Genomic DNA, 16127 nt, shown 5'->3' with positions numbered 1-16127 from the left:
TTGTATATCCTATTTTATAATCTTTTTCTTAACACGTTTTAAACTTTCCTCAAACTATTAAACAGTAGTCTACAATATAATAATTCCCCCACTACTATAAGAGTAAAAAAATCAGTGTTAGAAAATCAATAGTGATCACCAGCATAAGTGCTGATGGTTGCTGTCAGATTTCTATCTCTACTATTAAAAAGCTGGTTTAGGTACAAGGCCTCTCTTAACACAAATCTTCAAAATAACACCCTTTCAGAAAGGCTTCTGATCCCTGAGTCCAAGATTCTGCTAACATATATTAAAATTCTATTATGAATATTAACTTTACTTCAGGTTCTTCTGGGTTGTTTTCTTTCTAGCTTGCCTTAAAAAAACTAAGAAATAGTTTTAAGGTGTGGCTTTGTTCTGTTACTTGTTGGCTTGGTCCTATTTGAGTGTTTTAGTATTGAAATTGTCTTAAAACTATAAAGCACCCAGATAGAGGTCATTCTGATGGGCACCACATAAACTGTGAAATAAACATATTTACAAATTTTAATTAGAAGGCAAAAAAAAAAAAAAACCCCTAAAATGAAAGAAAAACAATGATGTAGCTATTATACACATAGGTCCTCTTAACTTGGGTTTGGAATTTGCTCTATAAGGTCCACCTTAAGTTAAGACTCATAAGGTAGGACTAAAAAATAAAACTGGATTGTTAGAGAAAAAATAACAAATTTTAATATTGATTTTGCTCAATTTATAAAGTTAAAAAGCAGGGTTTACACTTAAAAGATGAAATCAGCAACAGGTGGCCGTTGAGTTGCAATTAGTAAAAAACTTCTGGCAGAAATATACCATGTAGTAATCACAATGACCTTGGATTGTGAGATGCTACTTAACCTTTGGCAAAAAAATAATGAAGCAGTATGATACTATGGGGGTTTATAAGAAAGGTCATTATCACAGGCTAAACAGGTCCAATAATATATTCTCCTGGAACATACAAGCATGGGCTTGTCTGTACCCAATCAAAAACACTGGTAGCTTATTTCATACTCATTAAACTTTGTAGTTTTTCCTGACTTGTAAAGCAATTTTATTTAAAAGCAGCACACCTCATCCTTAGAAACAAAATGTTTCACTTTGACAAAGATTTCAGATGAGTGACTGCTGTAAAAGTAAGCATCTAAAGGTGTAAAGTTATCAGAGTGTAACCCAGGCTTAACCATGTTTAACTGTCAAAGCCACAACTCCCCGAAGACAATCATATGACAGAGCCAGGCTTCAGAAGGCAAGAAGCAATAGCTACTATAATGTCTTTGTCCTATGTGTTCTATTTAACCAAACATGGTATTTCTGTCCATTTAATTAATCTTCAGAGAAGCAATTAACTATATAGACACAGGTTGTGGTACATTAAAAAACATTTAAAATAATCTTTGCAGACAATAAAGATTTGTGTAAAAACAATGAGACATGTAAATGATACAAAAAAAAACAATCACTCGGGAGGATATTAAATGACTGCATAACTGTAATAATGGTGGTTGATGTTATTAGAAAGAAAAATATATAAATAAAAAGTAATAATATAGATATATATTGGACGCATTTTAAATGTAGAGATTAAATTTTAAAAAGGCAGAAAATTTTAAGTGCCATTTATGAGTTGTTTCTGTCTCTTAAAGTATACCAATTTTCCCATTTTTAATGCCATGAGAAATATCTAACCAATCAATAATGATACCCCTAATGCACTCTACCCAAAACTTGTATCAGTCCTTTACTACAATGTTAACCATGCAAAGCCATAAGGTATTCTCAAGATAAAGGCTCTTATATGCTCCCTTAAAGGGTATACTCAAACTATGTTAGGTAAGTTTAAAGAGTCCACTAAAAACAGACTCATAAGTGAGCAAATCTAACTTATGGAAGTGTTTCCATAATCTTCTTCTCAAGCACAAGAAAAATTAATTGCAAACAAATCAAAATGCTAAGTATTAGATATTAAAATGGCCATTTATAATAGGCTTTAAAATGTAAAACAGAGTTTTAACACATTATCAATACAAAAAAAAAAAAAAAAAATACAGGCATTACCTGGATAGATGGCTTGTTTAAATGACCCAGATTTGAGGTTGTTTGTCTTGGTTCATGTCCTAAGACCATCATATTAGCATTGATCAATCTGAAGGCATCAATAACAACCTGTAAAAATAAGGTGTCAGGTCAATTCTTTTTAAAAAAGCAAGTGATGATGCCAAGCAACAGTGGACAGGCATGATCAACTTGCATCTGTTTCTGGCCTATTTCCAGAAAATCATTTAATTATAATATTAATAAAAAAGAACCTCCTGCTGACTGTGCCATCAGCACACCACCCTCTATCTTGTAATGTAAGGTGACACCAATTATTGCAATTTTCATGAAGCAGTAAAGAAAAATATTAACTTTGCATCTTTATTATTGAAATACATCATTACTAAACTTCCACACCAAACAGCCTTCATTGGTGTGCATATGTTTGTCACCTAAATTTTACCTAATCAAAATGAATGACAAAGAGAAACTAAAACTGAAAGTGAGCACAAGCTAAGGGACCACATGTAAAGCCCAGCCCTGTCACATCAATTATACTACCACAGTACTTGAAATGACAACAAAATTACAGCCAGAAAGGCACTTGCTCCACGTATTCTCTTCTAGTCAGATACCTTTTACTTCTTGTGACTATAAAAGACTTTATACCTTGTCTGATGGCCTTAAATATCCAAGCCACTGTCAAGAATAGGAGGCAAATACAAGAAAACCAAGGTCATCTGTGCTTTAAAAGCCAGGAACATGGTATAGAATGAGACAGACGTAAGTTCATAGTAAGGAAGTAATAATAGGTACCCTTCTTTTTCTATGTGTATTCACTATTTCTGTATAAAAAGAGTCCAAATTCTTACATGATACAGTATCATCTATTAGCCCTTATATATTAAGAGATTTAACAAGAATCATATATTATCCTAACACTTTTTTTCTGTTCGTCATCATGGATTTGAAAAAACTCGTCAAAGCTTTTAAATGTTGTAAAGTTTTATATAAAGCAAGCACTGGGACTTTAAGACAGATGCTTCTTTCTGGGAATTTAAATCAATTGCCTAGAGAATAAATTCAATACTTCTGTCACATAAAAAAAATCTTAAAGCAGAATAATACATTTTTCTAGATTTGCCTTAAAAGTACTTAAACCGTGATTTATTAACATTATAAAACCTACCATCAACTAGACTGTTTTCCATTTCTTTGTAGTTTGAGTATAGCTGAGTAAGTATAATTAAGTAGAAAATCAAATTTATTTTCAAGTTAAGCCAAATGAAATCTAATCAAGTCTGAAAAATCTGTTTGTATATGTACACATGCTGTATACTAAAGAATAAGATCTAAAGAAAGAAAAAAGCTACCCTTTCCAAAGGCTACCATGAAGAGTCAACAAACAGTACAAAGGATACAAACTTATACCAAAGCATTTATTACAAGTGTCCACTCCGGCAGGCCAAAAAAAATCAACTCTGAGTTTTGCTTTTATTTCTAACAGTTTGAATTTCCCCAGAGTCCTCTTGCCTCAAAATAAAACCAACTATCCCCAGAACATACATGATTTAATAGTCTGTGAAAACTCCTTTTTCTTTTTATACAATAACTGCAATTCAGACTTAACTTTCACATTTATATAAAAATAAATATGGCCTACATTTATACTTCTTGCTTGTACTTAGATTTTTTAATCATTTATTTTCATGAAACAATAAAAATAGGTACTAATATCAGACATGCTTTAATAAGGTATTATAATAATTTCAAACACTTGTTTAAAAAATACGGAAGTAAAATTTTCTACTCAAAAGCACATAAAGGGATCCCTGGGTGGCGCAGCGGTTTGGCGCCTGCCTTTGGCCCAGGGCGCGATCCTGGAGACCTGGGATCGAATCCCACGTCGGGCTCCCGGTGCATGGAGCCTGCTTCTCCCTCTGCCTATGTCTCTGCCTCTCTCTCTCTCTGTGGCTATCATTAAAAATAAAAATATTTAAAAAAACAAAAAACAAAAGCACATAAAATAAAATTAAGATGTAAGCAAAAGGAGAAAAATGACCATTTGAATAAGATAGGTGTAACTTAAATAAGTAAGTGCAGGATTAAGAACTGCCACCATTTAGAGGGGACTTGGGTGACTAGGTCAGTTAAGCTTCTACCTTCGGCTCAGGTCACAGTCCCAGGGTCCTGGGATTGGGCCTCATGTTGGGCTCCTGGTTCAATGCGGAGCCTGCTTCTCCCTCCCCCTCCCCCCCCCCCCCCCCCCCCGCACTCTCTTGCTATCTTTCTCTCAAATAAATAAAATCTTTAAAAAATTTAAAATTAAAAAAAAATTAAAACACTGTTATTTAAGTACTCCAGTATTTAAGTACTCCGGTAAATTTAAAAGCAAAGCATCATTTTGGCCCAAATGATTTTAGAGTATTTTGATTCCATTTTAAGATTTCAATAAAATCATTTGCAGGAAAAAAACAATCCTACAAAACTATGAAAATTCCATCATATACCACAACAAAATGTCTGTATACTGTTTTATACTAAACACTTTCAAACTAAAACAGCAGGCAGCTATTTTACATGCAAAAATCTCCATAATATTTCTCTGGAATATTATAAGCAGGTGTGAAACCTCATAAAAAGGAAACAAAAATACCAGCTAAGTAGGTATTATCATCAGTTAGAAACAAATCTAAAATTTTAAAAAAATTAAATTATATTAAAAAATGAGAAAAAGATTTAAAAGCAATATATTGTTGAAGTATTAAATGATGGCCTATGTGAATGACATGCTTAGATTGATGATTCCTGAGTAGCAATATGATAGCCAATAGAAAAGAATACTTTAACTACACCAAGATTAAAGGAATTTGCTGCCATTGCTATAGCAACTGTCTTAAGGAAACTAACATGTTCAACAACCTGCAAACCAAAATTAGATTTAGTACGCAATAAAAATATAAATATGGCAATATAGTCTACATTTCAATTTCTGTACAATTTTATAATTGCCTTTTGCACTGTGAGAATAAGCAGGTTCCTTCTTTAGAGCAACCTATCAAAATAGACTCATTAATGTCCAGTGCACTAATGAGCAATGGGTGAAGAAGGTGTTAATTATGCCACAGTAAGATTCAAGAAAAAGCCCTGGTGAGCACTTGGAGGTGTGTATAAGCTGAAGGCGTTTCTCCATGTTTATGTATTTACAGCATGATGCAACAGAATGACAGCAAAGTGGTCACTCCATGATAAGAAAGGAAATCTTAGATACAGTATACTGGCACAAGGAACCCCCAAAGATTAATTAAGGTATAGGGAAGGGGACAGGGGAAAGAATCCATTTTTGGAGCTAGGTGAATTTTCTAAACAGTTTGTTTTAAAGTATACATACACTAAACCAGTCCAGTTTATAGCTTATAAATCCAAATAGTAATTTAGCCAAAAAACTTTGCACAAAAACTACTGCATCAATACATAATAACAAAAACTTCCAAACAAAAGTATAAAGAGTATTTTCAGGAATGTGATGCTAGACTTTTATAATTCCTTTCCATGCTGAAGGTCCTATATCCCACATTGAATCCACACTGTATCTCCATCCACCAGCCTGACCATTTAATTTTTTCTGGTACAAGTGCCTTGAGACTTTTCAGAGGTCACTGCAACAGTAGACAGCTTATAACAAAACCATTAGCAGTTTGGCTAGCTTAGGGAAACCTCTTACTTTCCTTTTTTGTTTATTATCACTGCATGAATCTGCAGCATATGATAGTTTATAATTTCTCAGGCTTGTTAAATTCATGTTAAAGGTCTGTTTTCTTGTTGAATAAATTTTGTTCATATAATGCTGCCTATTTCATACACTCAGTCTTTAATAGCACCTTTGGTCTATGCGCAACTCACAGATCAAAACAGAGGACTAAAATAGGGGTTGATGATGCTATTTACATGTGTGATTCCTGCTGTCTTCTTGTTAGTAGCTTTAATATAATAGAAGACCTTGTCTGTTTTGTAATTAACACATCTTTACTGGAGAGATATTTGGAAGTGATTGCTGTGAATATACTGGTTAGTAAAATAAACACAATCACACACCACTTTCTGTTATCAGACAAATTTGTGAATTGTACACATTATACTCCAGATCAACAAACTGTGATATAACAGCCAAGTAGAAGACACATATTTATATAACCCTTTATTTTTCTGAAAATATGTATTCACTCTGACCTTGCAAATATAATTAGCTTGTGGGATGTGCAGATTTCAGTACCATGGTTGCTTTACTAATTGCAACTCTTGGAAATAGATACTAAATATTTGGAAGCTGCCAATACAAAATAAAAACTGCATCTTTTTTGTACATCTGTCTTAGCTTATAAAAGCAAAATAGTTTTAAAAACAATACTGTGTTCCATATTTATTCCAAGCACACCCAAGGGTCAAGGACCTATCATTTCATTTTAATAATGAATCTGGTTTAGGACTCAAAACTGTAATTATTTTTCAAATTCAGTTTAATCCATAATTTTTTGGCTCCTTTCATGAGTACAGTACAGTTTACCCAATATGCTATTTATTTTCAAATTCATATTTTTATATCAACTGCTAGGTCACTGAAAGACTAAATTTCTAAAGTACCAATCTATGTTTCCCAATTTTTACATCAAAGGAGGCTATATTGTCAAGTTTCAAATTACTTTAATACAAAGGTGTCTGAAAGAAAAATGCACAAACACTTTTGGCAGTAGTTACTATAATTATAACCTCTCTATCTCTGTCTCTGTCTCTCTTTTTTAACAGTAGCTGCCTCTGGCATTTCTAATTGCACTTAGATTGAAGTCAATGACTGTGGGAAGTGCTTATAAATAAAATAAACTGAAATGATTTTTTTAACAAAGCTTGAAAGAAAAATTTTAAGACCTCGAAATCAATATCAAATATCAAAAAAAGAAAAGAGCTGTAATTCAGTTACCAGTTGTTACACATTTAAAAACATAAAGTCTCTAAATGACTATAAAAAATGGTAGGTGTAGAAAGAAAAGCAGTACTCCATATCAAATACCCTTTATCACCTAGAAATGACCTATTATCAACTGCTTAGGGTGTTTCTAGATTCTTTAAAAATTAAGGGTGCATGTGACCTGGGAAGTACTGCTGGGGTTTGTGACCCTTTCGTTACTTCTGCTGCCATGCACTGCCAGGCATCTATAAGAGAAAAACATCTTCTGTCTCTTGTAAGCCCACAGCATAAAAAATTCAAAGAAATCTTACTTTTTATGCCATTTCCAATGAAAAGCACTAAGAACTAAAACTGACTCATGCCAAATGCATATCACTGAATTGCTGTGATTTCTTAGTCTCAAGTTTGCAACACGGAAATTATTTATAAAATGTCAATTTTAGCTCTGGAAAAGAAATTCCTATGTGTATGTACATTTTCTTTCTTCATCCTTGGAGAACTGCTTACTGTAGCTAGAGATCTGTAGTACAACTTCAATATACTGGGAGAAAAGGGGGATGGGGTGTAACTAGCATAATGTACTTTTTTTGACAAGTGAAGACATGCATCAAAATTCAAACAGTAAAGCCACAAGTTCTGAACATGTATGCCTTAATGAAAACAAACGGATCTTTAGAAACTAGTATGGCAAAAGGTAATTAGACATTTTTAGATTCATAAAACTTTCACAAAGTAAAGTTCGGCAGAATTTTTTAGGGTATGCATGTAGTCAGTCTGATATAGGTACTTAAATACTTGAGACACTGGAGTCAGAATCCTGCCTAAGTTACAATTCTGGTTCTACCACTGGCTAGTTCAGCAACCAAGGATAAGTTATTTACCCTCTTAATGACCCCATTTGCTCATTAATGACACCCCGCAGAGCTGGTGATAAGATTACATGAAATACAGGTATACCTGCCACTGTAGTTCTTAATGTTATTAACTGTGGCAGTCACAGAGCTACCCAGCTCAGACCTCTTTTCAACAGAACCTGCTGCAAAAAGCGTAGCTAACTCACTACCTCCACATGCTACACCTTTGGATCTTCTGGGAGGTCACCCCAGGTCATGTTTCCTTTGGGCTGCTCCCAGCCAATGACCGAGCAAAGTGGGGGTACAAGAAACTAGCCATTCCTGCCAAATAAAGGATTCCTCCCCAGGGCAACTTTGTCTCAAGGATTTCCCATCAGTCTGACTGAAACTTTCTCAGAAACATGCTGTATAGTCTGATACTATACCTATCTTCCCAATTCCACCCAATTTCCAATTCTACCCTCCCTTTCTCCTTCCACAGGGTCACACCTATACTGCTTGTCCTGTTTATCCATCATGGGTATTTACCCTAATAGATCTCTTGAATAGGGATCCCTGGGTGGCACAGCGGTTTGGCGCCTGCCTTTGGCCCAGGGCGCGATCCTGGAGACCCGGGATCCAATCCCACGTCGGGCTCCCGGTGCATGGAGCCTGCTTCTCCCTCTGCCTGTGTCTCTGCCTCTCTCTCTCTCTCTCTCTCTCTTTGTGACTATCATAAATAAATTAAAAAAAAAAAATTTAGATCTCCTGAATAGTTAACCCCATTTTGGAGTCTGCTTCTTGGAGCACAACTGACCTGGTAAACAAAGCAGAGTATTGCTACTGCAATACAGTGTTAAAGTTAGAAAAGGTTACTCCCCAAACTACTTCAGGATTATAAATTTGGCATCCACAGATATTTGACATATAAAAACATCGACAGAAAATTAGGGAGAGGGCACCTGGCTGGCTCAGTCAGAGGAGCATGTGACTTAATCTTGGACTCATGAGTTCAAGCCCCTCATTGGGGGGTAGAAGTTACAAAAGGAAAAGAAAAGAGAAGAGAATGTTAGGGAGAAACATTTAAAGGTATCTATTTCCTTAGGAAAATTCCTAATTTTTTAAAAAAGATTTTATTTTATTATTATTTTCTTCTTTTTTTAAGATTTTATTTATTCATGAGAGACACAGAGAGAAAGTGGGGGGAGGGGAGAGAGGCAGAGACAGAGGCAGAGAGAGAAGCAGGCTCCATGCAGGGAGCTGGATGTGGGACTCGATCCCAGAACTCCAGGATCACACACTGAGCCGAAGGCAGACGCTCAACTGCTGAGCCACCCAGGCATCCCAGTTCCTAATTTTTTTTAAGTATACAGTTATACTAAATATTATTATCTCTTTATAAAAGTAGCAATACGGGACACCTGGGTGGCTCAGCGGTTGAACATCTGCCTTCAGCCCAGGGCGTGATCCTGGAGAGCCGGGATCGAGTCCCACGTCAGGCTCCCTGCATGGAGCCTGCTTCTCTCTGTGCCTGTGTCTCTGCCTCTCTCTCTCTCTGTTTCTCATGAATAAATAAATAAAATATTTAAAAATAAATAAATAAATAAAAGTAGCAATACCCCTAGAATCTTGACACGCCTGCATAACAGGCATTTCTAGACCAATAAACAAGAAACTTAAAACTGAACTAGACTGTTAATGAGCTACAAGAGACTCACTTCTGGGTCACTGGTCTGATACCAACTTAGAATACCAACTGTATCTGGTGGCTACTCACGCAGCCTATATAAAATGAACAAGTGACTTCAGATTCCTTTCTGGTACACAAACTAAAGCAATACAGTTGGTATGCTTCTTGAGAGTTCCACAAAAAGGAAAGAAATAAAAAGCTTTACAGACTAAAAGTTAGAGCTCAACCAAATTAACAAAGTGGTAAGGCAGGTGGATAAGGGACTTACATACATTTCTTGTGACTTTAACATCATCAAAGAAAAATGCAAATATATGCTTCAAACTGCTATCTCTCATTAGGCAAGGTCATTATTGCAAGAATAATATGTAAAGATTAATACTTGGTTGTATATCACTTTTATGTATTTTTATTGAGCTTCTCAATTAAATATTTAGAGAAATTATCTTGCTTAAGCTTCTGAACCAAGAGATAGGCATTAATATTCACAATTTATGCATGAGAAAACAGAGGCTCAGAGAACTTGGATAAATTAAATGAGATAACACAACCAGCAAAGTGATACCACTATGATTTGTACATACACAGCATGCCAAAGCTAGTACTCTTCATCACCAAGCTATTTGATGTAACACTTTCTCTTTACACAAAAGCAAGAAAAGACCATTAGATTTAGTTACTTGACAGCAAGTTTTTGTCTTATTCGCCACCAAATATCCATTCCCCAGCAGAATACTTGGCACATATAATATGGTACAGAATAAATATCTATTGAATCAAAAGCTCCAAAGAAAGCATTTTATATGAAGTTTTATCATTCGTGTTATTTTTCCTTCAAAAACAGCCATTTGTTATCTATAAAAGTCTAATCACTAGCTTTACAAAATATATACTTCCTCCTCACTGATCCTCCTCACTGATCAGTCTTGAAATCATAAAATACTCTTCCACAGCATACTAAACTGAAAAACTCAAACATCACAATGCACTGACCTGTGTTTAATCTGGAATAAAAACTGCACAGAGTAAATGAATTTGGAATGTAAAAAGCGGCAGTGGGTATCTATTAATCAGCTTACTAGTTGTCTAAGAATAATTACTGAGGAATCAACTATGACCTACAAGAATATCTAGCACCATAATCAATCCTAACTTCTTTAGGAAGTTACAATGATAAGAACATATTAAATTTATTAAAATATATGGGCTATGGAAAGGCTTCTTATACAAAGTCAGTCTGCATTTGCTGGTACAAAACTGGCATTAACAAGGAACTAGAGAACTAGGCCTCCAGTATATGCCTGTCACACAGTAGTGTTAAGTATCTGTTGAATGACCAAAGATCATTAGGTTAGGGAGAGAAAAGTATTTCAGAATCAAAAGTCAATAAATAACATTCTTATAGATAACAGGAAGTGTTTTAAAAGTTTTTCCTTTATCTTTATTGAAAGTTTAATTTGAACTAATGTGAAAAAGATTTATAGCACTTGAAATGCATGGCAAGTACTAAACAATAACAAAGTAGCTCAGAGACTATATTATTAACACAGAAACTATAAACTAAAAGAACTATACTAAGAACTGTTAAACCTATGTAAGATTTATGTTTCTTAGAATTTTAAACATAAAATTGCTTTAACATTCCTAGCTGACAATTTCTGATAATAAGAGTATAAAACAGGAAGCAAACAAAAGATAATATAGTAACTAAACTTGTTCCAAGAGTTGGATGGGTATGCTCACAGAGCTATATTAGGAGTGGAAATAGAATTTTTATGTGTCCTATTTTCTATTTTTCTCTTGCAATCTGGAAAACTAGATGAAGAAAAGGTGTGTATATGTGTATACAATTTGAGAGTAGGACTAACCAGCCCTAACTGACCCTTACGGGATATTGATCAAAATAAAATCTTATGAATAACAGATATTCTGATTATTTTTCTCTACCTTTAGAAGACAAATAGCATATTAAACTTGAATTCTAGCTCTGATTACACAAGGTTCGAATTCATCAAGGTAATTATCTATGAACAAATGGGTCAGTAACCTTATCAATCTTACATTTCACTCATTTAATAAATGTCTCTATGACCACTACCTATAAAAATTACTAAACCTCACAAAATTTACCAGTCTTTTATATGTTAAAAGCCAGAAATGTTAATAACTGGCCACTGACACATTCATTCTTTGATTTTATTTTGTAAACATTTACAAAGAAAATGTCTTTTTTTTAACTGTTAATTTTTTTACTTTTTAAAGATTTTATTTATTTATTCATGAGAGACACAGAAAGAGAGAGGGGCAGAGACATAGGCAGAGGGAGAAGCAGGCTCCCTGCAGGAAGCCTGCTGTGAGAGTTGATCCCAGGACTCCAGGACCACACCTGGGCCAAAGGCTCAACCGCTAAGCCACCCAGGAGTCCTGAAGAAAACGTCTTTTTTCCAGACACTACATGATTTCCCAGATATGAAAACATTTCTCCACTAAAAGAGGCCTTGATCTTGCAGAGGAGATAACACAAAACCCAAAATGGTTTTGACTGTAGTACATTAATCATAATCACTTCAAAGGTCAGAATTTTAAAGTATTTATTTTTCTCTTCAGCATGTCTGAGAGAAATATGTCAGAAAAATAGTGCTTAATAAAAATCAGCTGATTCAGAAGAGTATTCTTAAATTAGGAGGTACAAAATACAAAGGAAAGTTTTCATTTCTTTTGTAGTCATTACCTTTACCTTCTTGAAGTTTGTAACACAGTTATAGACCTGTTCTTAATAAAATTTTCAGAAACACTCATATTCTATATTTTAAAATATGCTATCTATTAATCTTAATTTAAGAGCAATTAATTTAATCTTCAGAATAAAATGTCATTTATTGCACATCTCCTATATGGCATGTGCATTCTACTCATGACATATCACTTCATAATACTATGAGATAGGTACTAAAAGCCCCGTTTTATAGATGAGAAAACTAAAGCTAAAGATCAGATAACTTGCTCAAAGTTATACCATAAAGAAGAGATAAGGTGATAAAAATGAGATTCAACTGCAGGCCTGATCCCAAAGCCTTTTGCCCTTCATTACTCTATCCCCATTTATGACATGTATTTTTTAACAATAAAAGAAAAAGCTAAAACAAAACTATTTTTGAGTAGTTTTAAATTTCCACCATCTGAAAATTCTGGGATAAGTAAAGTATTTCCCCCCGCCACACTGAAAAACATAAAACCTTCTAAATCTCTGAAAATAAAAGGTAAGCTCTTATAATTTTCATTCCCTAATTCCTCCCTCCTATACTTGCATTTACTCTTCAAAGCCCCATCTTTTTTATAAAACGCTGAATAAAAACAACAATAACATCAAAAACTATTCATTTTACATCCTAATCTATCTGTGAAAGAAGCATGAACAAAGAGGTAAGTATACCACCTCTATTATTTCTACATTCTTCTCCAGAAGGACAAACTTCTCTTTTCTGAGTGATGTCCTGCCCATCCACCAAAGCTCAGTCCAAGCTCATTTACTTTGTGCAGTCATACCATTTCTCTCTTCTTCCAATTTGCATTTACTATGTTTGTTATACAAGTAGCATTTTATTGCATATTGGCACATACAAGTTTCTGAATTAAGTATTTGTTGAATTATTTCTGTCTCTAGCAACCAATTTAATACTTAGTTATTGAAACAAAGCAGTATCAGTGTAATTTGTATTCTCTATCAGTATGCAATATAAGATTATCAGCACATAACTGGCAGAATGTTATCTGGCTCACTAGATCTATGTTATCTGGCAAACACAAAATGTATATGACTGATCTTCTCAAAAGACAAAGATTGGTTTTTTATTTATTTTATATGCCAGAATCATTAGCACACAGGTACATCAGATGTACTTAAGAAATATCTGCTGATAAGTTGTATTTCTGATCAGAATGAATGAAAATTTCTCAAGAAAATTCAGCCATTGTGAAGATTTATATGCACTGAAGGGTTATTAGTGTTTTTTTTTTTCTTTCAGTGTTTTCAAAATAGAGAGCAAATACAAAGATTGTTATCAGTTAGCAGGTAACATCTGAACATTTTACTGACAGGAATTATGATAAGAGAATAGGTTCTCAAAAGTATAGTTGCATGGTAGTTTTATGACTGCACAAAGTCATCATTCTTTTTGCCCTAAAGAAATATAATCTTATACAGAAATATATAAGAAATATAATATAACTTGTATAATTTACAAGTTAAATTAACTCTTAAATTTGCTGTGGGATCAAGTCCAGTTGTGGGTGGAATATACAAGATAACAAAACTTTAAGCAAAAGGTTGCCACTTTACTACTTGAGAACTGAAGCTTAGAATAGGTGAATATGTATATTTTACAAATAAAGCAAAACAAAATTTTAAAAACCATTTAACATTTAGAGTGAAGCACACACCAGTAATTTCTATAGCTTACTTTTCATTTAAATTATACATGTTATTATCATTTTCCACCTGTATCATTTTTAAATATTTACAGGATTATATAATATACCGAGTGCTATGGATTCTTTATATATAAGTATATTTTATTATTTATGTAGGTCTCAATGTTTAGTCCTAGGGATGTCACAAAAGCTGACATGAATGAGTCTGACTAAATTGCTTCTTAAAATTAATACAACAAATAGTATATGAGGATAATCAATTAATACATAGTAACTACTATAAGTAGTAGAGTGAACTACTAAGAACTTAGATAAAATATGTAGCCCCTTCCCCTGACTTACACTAAAGAAAAGGGAGTGGTATTGATCCATGTTAGTTAAGAAAAAGTCTTGCAATGGCCTCTGGTACTCATTCTCCAATCATGAGTTACTCTAATTACATAATTCATAATTATCTAATATTAAAGAGACAGTAAAACAGCTTGAGTTCTGAAATTTTATAGACCTGATTTGTATCCTTGTGCCGCTGCTCAATAATGCTATAATTTTGGACAAAGTAATCTCTTTGACCCTAGTTTTTTTTTTTACCCTTTCATTGATAAAATAGAGTAATAACTATCTGCAGAATAATATCTGCAGAATAATATCTGCAGAATTACTAAAGAATACATGAAAAGAATATATGAATATTTATCACTGTAATACCTGGTATGCAATAATTCCATAAAAAGTAAAGTTAACTATAAAAGGAAATCAGATATGAATTAATGAGATTGCAAAGAATCAGTGCTTACCTAATCACTCAAAAAGAGAGAGATAATATTAGGATTTATAAAAATGAAAATATAAAATTTACAGGAAAGAAGTATTAAGTGAACAGAGACTCAACTTGAATAATTTACATATAGATTGTCATTTTAACTCTTGATCCAATCATTGTCTTACTAAATATTTTGACAGCTTTGATAAATCACATGCAGGGAAAAGGGAGGGAGAATCCTGGGCTATTCTTCATTTTTTGTAAGCTTATATTCTTAGGTTTAATATTTTAACTGGAACACTCTGGCCATGGATTTACTAGCATTTAATTTGGGTCATAGTTTTGAGAGGTCTTGACACTAAAAGAACCAGAAATTATAACCAAAGTCAGATATCCTATAGAGGAAGTTACATTATTAAGAAAGAACTGGATCCTTATTTCAGGTAGTATAATTATATGAATCTACATGTTAGGTATAAGAAGTGATGTGAATCATCAGTGATAGATAGTTATACTATATTTTTCATGACATATAAACCTAGACAGTGATACTTATGATTTTATAAAGTAACTTTAGATATACTAAAAAAAACCCTACATTCTGCCATATGTCAAGTCATGTCATACAAGTATATTTTTTAATGGAGCTCATTCTTTTAACTATACAATATAAACTACAACTGCCATTTAAGATACTATAAACAAGCTAACTAAAAATAAAATACATATTTATTTACTATATTGTTTTGAGAATGTCTTCTTTCATTGTATTTAAGTTTATATTTTCCTTTTCAAAGTGGCCACCATCACAAGTAAATTATCATAAAAAGTCAGATACACTAATATAACAAAATAGAACTCTAATTATATTTAACATTAAGCTTCAATTATTTTTTTGTAAATATCACGGTAGGGGGACTTAATCAGACAATTCTGTTATATTTCTAAAATAATTATTACCTACATGAGTTAATCTGAGTTATTAAAAAGATGCCTTAATTATCAGAGAATTAAACTTAAGAAGTATTATACTGTACTTTAATTCAAAAAACTAACAAAAGTCAAGGATTTTCAACTCTTTATCTGCACAGTTAAGTAACAATACACTTAGTTTAAAAAAAGTAAATTGAAATATAGGTAAACAGCAAGCATCAGAAGTAATCCGTTCTGAATTGTGTAGTATATCAGTTTCTATTATTATTGTTTTTGTGGCTAGATTTCATCTCTGAAAAGCTAAATCACATCTAATAGGATCATGATTTAGAGAAGGCCTCAATTTTTATTCATCATAATAATATGATGTCAGAAAGTGTTCAACTTCAAATCATGACAGATAAAAACTCCATGTTTAACAGCCATATTTAGTTTGTTTGAGCTGCTGAGCAGATGTAAATGTAA

The 16127-nt window shown here is 33.2% G+C and overlaps 1 protein-coding gene across 2 annotated transcripts in view; it reads right to left on the bottom strand.

The window, feature by feature from the left end:
- PSMD14 (proteasome 26S subunit, non-ATPase 14) overlaps positions 1-16127 on the bottom strand; it is a 101616-nt gene that overhangs the window by 21149 nt on the left and 64340 nt on the right. For both annotated transcript variants that reach the window (XM_072751721.1, XM_072751722.1), the window contains exon 8: positions 2074-2181. In XM_072751721.1, the coding sequence (XP_072607822.1) occupies positions 2074-2181 (108 nt within the window). The remainder of the gene's footprint in view (positions 1-2073; positions 2182-16127) is intronic.

The sequence above is a fragment of the Vulpes vulpes genome, chromosome 3 (assembly GCF_048418805.1).
Source record: "Vulpes vulpes isolate BD-2025 chromosome 3, VulVul3, whole genome shotgun sequence".
Lineage (NCBI taxonomy): Eukaryota > Metazoa > Chordata > Mammalia > Carnivora > Canidae > Vulpes > Vulpes vulpes.
The sequence above is the reverse complement of the archived record's forward strand: the minus strand, read 5'-3'. Positions and strand labels throughout refer to the sequence as shown.